Source organism: Asterias amurensis, chromosome 2, assembly GCF_032118995.1.
Source record: "Asterias amurensis chromosome 2, ASM3211899v1".
Lineage (NCBI taxonomy): Eukaryota > Metazoa > Echinodermata > Asteroidea > Forcipulatida > Asteriidae > Asterias > Asterias amurensis.
The window spans coordinates 2,852,475-2,861,731 of NC_092649.1; the positions used below are offsets into that span (position 1 = coordinate 2,852,475).

At 41.3% G+C, this 9,257-nt stretch overlaps 2 protein-coding genes across 3 annotated transcripts in view; one reads left to right on the forward strand and one right to left on the reverse strand.

Annotated features, from left to right (window-relative positions):
- LOC139951928 (uncharacterized) overlaps nucleotides 1-2,412 on the reverse strand; it is a 29,311-nt gene extending 26,899 nt beyond the window's left edge. For both annotated transcript variants that reach the window (XM_071950969.1, XM_071950968.1), the window contains exons 1-2: nucleotides 2,063-2,412; nucleotides 615-893 (exon numbers count right to left, since the gene is read on the reverse strand). In XM_071950969.1, the coding sequence (XP_071807070.1) occupies nucleotides 615-893; nucleotides 2,063-2,272 (489 nt within the window). In that variant the 5' untranslated portion in view covers nucleotides 2,273-2,412. The remainder of the gene's footprint in view (nucleotides 1-614; nucleotides 894-2,062) is intronic.
- Nucleotides 2,413-4,883: 2,471 nt separating this feature from the next.
- LOC139951442 (snaclec agglucetin subunit alpha-2-like) lies at nucleotides 4,884-5,573 on the forward strand. The gene has a single exon (XM_071950346.1). It carries the CDS (start codon nucleotides 4,884-4,886, stop codon nucleotides 5,571-5,573), a length of 690 nt encoding a protein of 229 aa, XP_071806447.1.
- The last annotated feature ends 3,684 nt before the right edge of the window (nucleotides 5,574-9,257 follow it).

The following is a 9,257-nucleotide window of genomic DNA, read 5'->3' on the forward strand; positions in this document are numbered from 1 at the left end:
GAGCCGTGACGCGAGACATAACGTGGCTTTTGGGCTACCAAAATCTAATCAGGGCTACTAAAAATTATTGGTCACTAGCCCTGCTGACTACCATGGAAATACACTTAATTTCGACCCCTGGATGGTTTTGGTTTTTGCTGGGGTAGGTGCAGCTCTATCGTGCCGAAAAACACAAACTCATACAATGCTTCGTTTTTAAGGGGCCAATTTCATAGGAATTTTTTTTTTCACAAGAAAAATTGTTTCAAAAATGCTTCAAGTCTGCTCTTTATATTAATTGAGTGAGAAATTACCTCTTTCTCAAAAACTACATTACTGCAGAGGGAGCCGATTCTCACAATGTATTATACTATCAGCAGAGATCTCAATTGCTCGATACCAAGTAAGTTTGTATGCTAACAAATATTTTGAGTAATTACCAATAGTGTTCAACGAAAGTTACTACGGTTGGTCAACTTAGGGTCGTATATCTTGGTGGATAAATATGTGTGGTTAGTCAAACCCTAATGTTTCAAAACATCGACAGGTATTTGACCCTTGTATTTGACAATAATTATCGAAAGTGTCCAGTTGGAAAAGGCTAACTAGAGCTCCATGCAGTGTAACCGTGTTACCTTTGTAGTTTTTTTAGATCGGGGCAGAGTATGATGAAGCGGTAAAGGACCGTTATGCACTGTCACGCCCTCTGGAGGCTGATCACCTTCAGTGTAGCCGCAATCATCTATCACCGGTAACAATGTCGCGTTCATGTTACATGCAGGCCTACTTTCCTGCTGACGATGGACACCACCGAGGCGTAGATCTAACGTCTCGGTGGTCACATGATGACCACTGGCCACATTGGATGCAATGCATTGCAGGTCATTTGGCTTCTGGATAGAGCTAGGCAAACCCTGTAGGGAAAATTAAGAAAAAAGAAAAGTACATCAAACTCGGTCTTGAGGCTATCAAGTTTGCGCTTTTGCTGCTTGACTCGGGAGCAATCCAGTAGTCTTTATCTTGATATGATGATTAATCGGCTCCTTACTAGGAACAACACTCAATGAGGTCAGGGCCCAATTTCATAGAGCTGCTAAGCACAATAAATTGCGTAGCATGAAGTCTTTTGCCTTGATAAAAACAGGGTTACCAACCAAATTTTCGCTTGATTTTCAGGATAAGCAAACAACAGCTGAGCACCTAACAAGTAATATGCAACAAATTTGGTTGGTAATCCTTTTTTTATCATGGAAGAAATTTCATGCTAAGCAAATTGTTGTGCTAAGCAGCTCTATGAAATTGGGCCCAGGTCAGGAGGCGAGGAACTCCTAATCCGTTTTATGAGTATGAGTGTACGCCGAAACTTAGTGGGGCTATAGTGATGCTGGTAGTAGGGGAGTGCATTCTAGTCTTTAGCAGTATTGGGAAAGTAAGATTTATGAAAGGCGTTGGTTCTAATAGGAAGGGATTCTAAGGGTGAGTGGGTTGTGGTTTCTAGTGGGAAAGACTCTTAGTGTTTATTTCCTGATGTCCAGTCAGTCGAGCCGTAGTGTCTGAATTCTTCGGTCGTGTTTTCACCACGAATCGGGCCCTTACCACGGTAAGTGAACTTGATTACTTTTAAGTGGGGCTTACTTTAGCTTCGAATGGAAAATAAGTCCTCTGTCACTAAGTAACATAGATGTTTTCTCCTCACTACTTATGTTTACTTTTGTCGTCTACATGTACCCTGGAACTTTATTGCTTCGTTTTGTTTTGTCGTCAGCATTTTGTAATGTCATCGATCGTCTCCTCTGCTTGTCCTTGTTTCGTGATTCACTGTTTGTTTGTTTGTCTGTCTATAAAAAAAACTAGGCTATTTTCTACAAGCCTCAGCTTACTCTAACAGCCTCATGCTCTCGCTCTTCTCTTGTTCGTTCCCCATGTTATTTATTTGTTTAATATTTGCTTTAATAATTATATTTATTTTTAATACTTTTATGCGCTTTTGATGTTGTAACCTTTGTATGACTTGCTGAAATCTCACACTGAATTTGTTTCCAAAAAGAGTATGGAATAAACGTCTTCGAATTGAATGTCTTACCCGCGTGTCCTTTTTTGGACCAGAGGTAGTAACCACACGCCCCGCCGCACCTCCATGAAGTAGCGATTGATCCGTACCATCTTCACTTGTCCCTAACGGCGGCTCCGTGTCTACCAAACGATCAAGGGCAGAACGAAGAGCGGCAGTCTTTGTCACCAACATTTTTCGATTGAAATTCCCAAAATTTAGCAGAAGGTTTCTCGAATTCATTTGAGTGATCTGCAATAACGCTGCTTTGTCGTTTGTTCCTTGTTGGTTTAATCAACACTTACAATGTGGGACAGCACTGTACGTTAATTCTTCGTGCCATTTTTTAGTGTGTTGCAAAAAGGAAAGGAATAAAATTACGAAAACAGTAGTTAGTGTGTTGGCTGAGAACGACGTTCGTTGCGCGTCCGGACGCCTTGTTCATCATCTGCGCGTACAACGCAGAGTGTCGGCACACACGCAGTGAGAATCCATGGTGTGATCATGTAGGAAATTTGTTATTTTCCTCCATGGTGTGATGTACTTATTTTATCCCTGGATCCCACCAGGGGCCTTTCTAAAACCATGGAGGGAAAACAAACTTCTTCATACTCAAACCTCGGCTTGGGCCTCACGCGCGTCATACGCTATGCATTTTGGAGCAGTGTGTATTTTTAGCCAAAGCCGAGGTTTAAGAACCTTATTAACATCCAATGACGTCATGCTCTAATTTTCACTCCAAAAAAGTAATTATTAAACCAAACCCTTTGATAGTTTCCCTTCCTCTTTAACTTTTCTCCGGGGCGTTTGTTGCCGACGTAACATGTTCCAATGGGGCCAATATCTAAGCGCTGCAGCTTCACGGTTTATATTGAAAAATAATAGCAAATTTCCATTCTAACTAAAAGCAGGTAAATCTGCTTATAGCCTAAGCGTTAAAGGCAGTGGACACTATTGGTAATTACTCAAAATAAACTAGCATAAAACCTTACTTGGTAACGAGTGAGGAGAGGTTGCTGGTATAAAACATTGTGAGAAAACGGCTCTCTCTAGAGTGACGCAGTTTTCGAGAAAGAATGTAATTTACCACAAACTCGATTTAGATACCTCGAGGTACTGAAATCAAGCATCTGAATTGAAATCAAGCATCTGAAAGCACACTACTTCTTTCAATTTTATTTCGCAACTTCGACGACCAATTGAGCTCAAATTTTCACAGGTTTGTTATTTTATGCATATTTTATTATAGTGATAACAAAACACTATAGAGAAGGGTCTTCACTCCATAGTGATTCAAAAGTGTCAAAAGGCTATTTACATGCTTTGGGGATAACTGCCTTCAAAAGTTTATTTTTATCGGTTTTAAAATATAAAAGGCAATAATTTATTGCTACATGGATGCCCTCCACACAGGGGTAATTTTGTTCTAATTAGACCCCCTCCTCATCAAAACTGTTTTAACGTCTCCGTTGACGAGGATCATACGACTTAAGATGGCCTGGAGTAAGGAGCTTTTCCCACTGCCGATGCTGCCACAGATACCTAAGAGCTGACCCTAAGATGCAAACAAAGAAACAAAGAGTCTTAAAGGAAAGATGAGATTTCAAAGACATGAGCACAGGGTTGAGAGTCGTTGCTCACGATATTGACTTTTAGCGGTTAGCTTGGGTTTTGCTTTAAAGGCAGTGGACACTTTTGGTAGTTACTCAGTGTATGTTTTTATTTGTTATTGTTTAGTTCATTGTCTTTAAGTGTCGACCTCCCTGTTTGTCTTTTGTATTATGCTTTAAGTGGTTTGTCTTTTACTGTTTGATATTTTCTTCTTTTGTATATTCCGATTATTTCATTTTTTAAGTAATGGTTATACAAAAAAAACCAATAATCTCTATTAAGAAATTGAAGAGGCCAATCCCTCTGCTGGAATGGAACATCCACCTTTCCAAAATATGAATATATTATTACCGATGCACTTAATGTTAAATATTTGTAAGCAACGCCGCGTCCTTTGCCAACGTTTCTTCTGAGTAGTTCCACAAGTGCACACCATTAAATTATTCAGTCTATAAAGGAGGGGCAGCTCCACCCCCTCCCTCCGTTTCAACGGTAGTCGTAAGTAACTTGTTTCGTGTGTCCCAAAACAATTCCCACTTATTTTACATACTCTTTTTGATGTGAAAATACGTAGAACAGAATCAACCTACCAATCATCGGGAAAAGAATGTGGCCAAATCCCTTTTTTGTGGGAACAATACAGTTTGAACTAAAAGCTAAATTTGAGATGGACATCAATTTTTGCGTTTAATATTTTTCATAAACAAGAGTCTAATAATGTTCTAATTTCAAAAAAGTTGTTACAAATCGTAATTTCTTAAGTAGGCGAATTAATTTGTGCGACACGTGTAATGGCCCAATTCACATGACGTTATCATTGAGGTAATCCTTGGTTATGCCCCCCAAAAAAATCGAACTTTGTGTTTTCCTTTTGTCTGTCAGCAGACTGCTACCGTGGAAACCGATGCCATTATCCTCGCAATGTTTTGACTGAGAACCTGAATTATTTAGTATGCCGTCATGGAATAGAGAACGTGAGCCACCAAAGTGGGTGGTAGCACTGTATGTCATTCAATAAAACATTATGGCTTGTTTAATGGTTTTACGGTAAAAAATTAATAGTTTCAAAAGCTGAATGTGAAAAGCCTATGGGCACTATATAATAACACTGCGTGTATTTGTTTGTTCTCTTTTAAGAGTAAAGATCGTCACTCAGCATTATTCTATTCCGAGCTTTATTCTATTCCGAGCTAACACGTTGATATACTACGACAAGATGTTGTCATTTCTGATTCTTGAGAACATGTTTCTTCTGTTCTTCTTTGTTGGGTCACTCCAAGCTGTGTGCCCTCCCGGCTGGTTGGCTTGGCAGGACTCCTGCTGCATTTTTATGCCCCATTCCATGTATTGGAATCAAGCTGAGGAAACATGTAGACGACTCGGAGCAAACCTGGTCGTCCCAAACTCAAAAATAGAACAGGATTTTGTTTGGCAGAAATTGAGCATACATTTGGAAATGTTAGACATCGAGGATAAGCGTATGTGGATCGGATGCAACATGACTAGTGGGAACCTCAAATGCATTGGAGTGGACGGCGATCCTGCATACAAGAATTGGGATACGGATCAACCTAATTTGCAAGACGGATGCGTTCGGATGACCGACAAGAATGCTGATGGTAAATGGAGAAACGCAGGATGCAGCGGCAGCAAATATTTTGCCTGTGAAATGGCAGTTCCCTGCGGCCGGGCTGCTATGCAATTCAGCCTCGTACCACAAAGCTGTCTGTTCAACCATCTGATCAAGAGCTACCCGGTCAAGGAGTCCATTGGGTGTGGTCTGGCGTGCTGGGCAGAGCCTCTTTGCTGCTCCTTCAATCTCTGGAAGCAAGCTGGTGACTCCAAGATGTGTCAGCTCAACAATGCGACCCTTCTTAATGCTGATGACGTCACTGATATCAAGAATGAAGATAACTGCTTCTTCTATGAGTGACAGTCATACCTTAACGGCGGAAACAAACTTACACCGTTAAGATGACAATTCTTACGTAATAACTGATGTAGTGTTTTAGCACTTTTCGAATTTGCCATTATGGATTCAGCTCTAAAGTGTAGTAAAAACATTATTATCAAAATGTTGAATTTTGAACTGTGTCTTTAAAATTTGAATCTTTTAAGAGTTGGCGGAACGAGTTCTCCAAATCGCACCGAATTAACTTTTTAAATGGACTGAATACGTAGATTACGTCGGCTATTTATTTAGATGTCTAATGAAAACCAATGATATTCTTGCTAGCGTCATGAGTCCGGGGTAATGAAACTTGGTTCATTGAGTTCTGTCGAGAGGAGGTTGGACCAATCACCCACCGTGCCCCAGTTCGATTTCACGGACTGGGTGTCTAACACCGCGGACTGGGTTTGTCACATCACGGACGGGTGTGTCACATCAATGACTGGGTGTGTCACACCACGGACTGGATGTCTCACACGACTGTGTGTCTCACACTACGGACTTGGTGTGTCACACCAATGACTACGTGTGTCACATCACGGACTAGGTGTCTCACACCACGGACTGGGTGTCTCACACCACGGACTGGGTATGTCACATCACGGACGGGTGTGTCACATCAATGACTGGGTGTCTCACACCACGGACTGGGTGTCTCACATCACGGACTGGGTATGTCACATCACGGACGGGTGTGTGTCACATCAACGACTGGGTGTGTCACACCACGGACTGGGTGTCTCACACCACGGACTTAGTGTGTCACATCAATGACTACGTGTGTCACATCACGGACTAGGTGTGTCACACCACGGACTAGGCGTGTCACACCACGGACTGGGTGTGTCACATCACTTTGGTCCCTTAAAGGCAGTGGACACTATTGGTAATTACTCAAAATAATTATCATCATAAAAGCTTTCTTGATTACGAGTAATGGGGAGAAGTTGACAGTATAAAACATCGTGAGAAACAGCTCCCTCTGAAGTGACGTATAGTTTTTGAGAACGAAGTAATTTTCCACGAATCTGATTTCGAGACCTCAAGTTTAGAACTTGAGGTCTCGAAATCAAGCATCAGAAAGCACACAACTTCGTGTGACTAGGGTGTTTTTTCTTTCATTATTAACTCGCAGCTTCGACGACCGATTGAGCTCAAATTTTCACAGGTTTGTTATTTTTTGCACATGTTGAGATACACCAGGGGAGAAGACTGGTCTTTGACAATAACCAATAGTGTCCACTGTCTTTAACTAGAATCTAACTAAAAGAAGACGGGAACATTTCTCATGTTGGGAAACTAATTCTGGTTCAACTTGTGGTGTTTTTTTTTGGAAGGTTTCTTACCTTGGGAAATTAGTAAACATAGAAATGAATACGTAGTGACGAGACTCCCAATCGTAAGTCGCCCACTGCAAAGTCTCGCTCCCCTCCGGCTCGCCCCGGGTTGCCGAGCCGGTTAGCGGGTGGATTTTGTTTGGGGTGAGCATTCGCGAGACCAACGCCCTTGAGCCGTCTGCATGACAGTCTCTATATAAGTTGTAAAATTGTTGTAACAGTTGTAAATAGTTGTAAAAAAAAAACACAAAAAAAAAACCGTTCGATTACGTCACATTTGAAATAGATGGTACATTTTTGTACTCCGAATTGACTGGCGCAAAAATTCGTCTTGGGAAGATCTGTTTTGTTTGTGATGTCCCGATGACGTTGTTACACAATTTCACTCATAAATCGTAATCAACAAATTGACATTTTACACCATTTTAACGTGAGGTTAAAGACAAAATTGTTTCCTCAATATTGAAGACTCTATCTATGGAAACGTCAGTGCTTCACACAGAACTCAACTTGACCACATTTATTTTGGTTTTCACTGTGCAAGTATCACTCATCTCGACAACGAGAAAGCACATTTTGTAATGAAAATAATTATGTTCTTTTTAATATGCTTTTGTTTACTTTAATAATTTTCTTTTGAAATAATACACACAAATATTAAGGGAATAAAAGGGTAGCTACTAGTTCTTTCACGACCGTTTAAAACAGGCAGGGCCAAATTGCAGTGTGATAAAGGCCGCGAGCCGAATAACGCGAGCCGAAGGCGTTCAGCGCCTTTATCACACGACAATTCGACCCTGCAATATTTTAAACGGCCGTAAAAGAACTAGTAGCTACCCTCCCACTCATAATTACCTTTTTGGTTAAAAGGCGTAATAAAGTAAGATTCAATAAAGCGGATTTAGAAAGGTCACAAATTGTATTACTTATTATTATTACTAAAAAATATATACTCTAAAAATGGATTACTGGCGTCAGGAACTGGAGATATAAGATGTAAGATCATTTTGTTTACGGGGTTCGTTCTGATTGGCCAATCTGAAGAATTAGCAAGTTCATGTATATGCATGACTATTCTGAGGATACCTGCCCCCCCCCCCCCCTCCCGGAGATTATGTCGCCCATAACGTTATTGGAAAGTAACATGGGTTGTAGACTTTTCCCCTGTCTTTATCCACAATGAATACAGGTCGCTGCCGCTAGATCCAGTGAGTCCATTGTATTATACAAATATTGACGGCTTCGAGTGCTATGGTTAAACCTATGACTCCCGAGTTGATCCCCTGAGCGTTCTATTTTCCCATGGCGAAGCCGAGGGAAACTAGAACGCTCCGGGGATCGCCGAGGGAGTCATAGTTTTAACCATAGCACGAGTGAAAGCCGTCAATATTTGTTTTATAACACCCCCAAACATTTCTAAATACTGTACTATTAAGTTACAGACCTCAATGCTACAATCCACGGACGACGCGAATACAGATTGCGAAAACTTTTACTATGGTGCATGTAGTGTCATGTAATCCGAAATGGTTACAGACTATAGTTTATAAACATCGTACACGTCTGGGTACTGCACGCCGTGCGCTAGTCTTTCGGACTAGCGCACGGCACACCGACGCACTATCACACGGCCGTCGTCTAGCAAAACTAAGACATATCATGTGACGCGCTCTAAACCAATGAAAAGGCAGAATATTGGTAAGGGATGTTATAAACAATGATATCATTGGATACTTGCAGCTAGTAGTGACAAAGATGCCCAATTAGTCTCTGCTGTCACGTCCGCAATAGAAGTTGACAGCGTATCTCTACGTGAAATGACCGAGGTCAGAGGGCAAACAACACGCCGGCCTGTCTCTGGCGTTATTCACGAGCCTAGAAGATGACGTCAGACGTTCAAGCTACATGGGCTGACGAAAAAGGTTGATTCGAAAGAGGGCGCAGGAGAAGTACAGTTCGCCGTACGGTGGGGGCAACCTTTTTCTGTTAACCACAAAAATTGCCACTGTCGTTGTGCTTTTCATTAGGGAATTGTTGTTATTCTTAAATCGACTTTCATTTACCTTCATTTGTTTACATTTCCCTATAGGAGTTTAGATACAATAATTTCTGGCTGCAGTTGTTACGTACCCAGTTGTATAATCATTCTTGATAGACAAATGCCTCCCATAAGCTTTCTGTTTTGGAATGTTTTAAGCCTCGCCTCATCACACACGCAGGTAAGACATTTCAAAAGGTTGGCCAGCTCAGTCATTGTCTGCATGTGTACTACATGTACCACTGTGGTGAAAGGAATTTGATTCAAAAGTGGGCCCTCTACCAAACGATA

Bases quoted from the DNA above. Each gene is read 5' to 3' on its own strand.
- LOC139951442 (XM_071950346.1), top strand. From the start codon at position 4,884: ATGTTTCTTCTGTTCTTCTTTGTTGGGTCACTCCAAGCTGTGTGCCCT.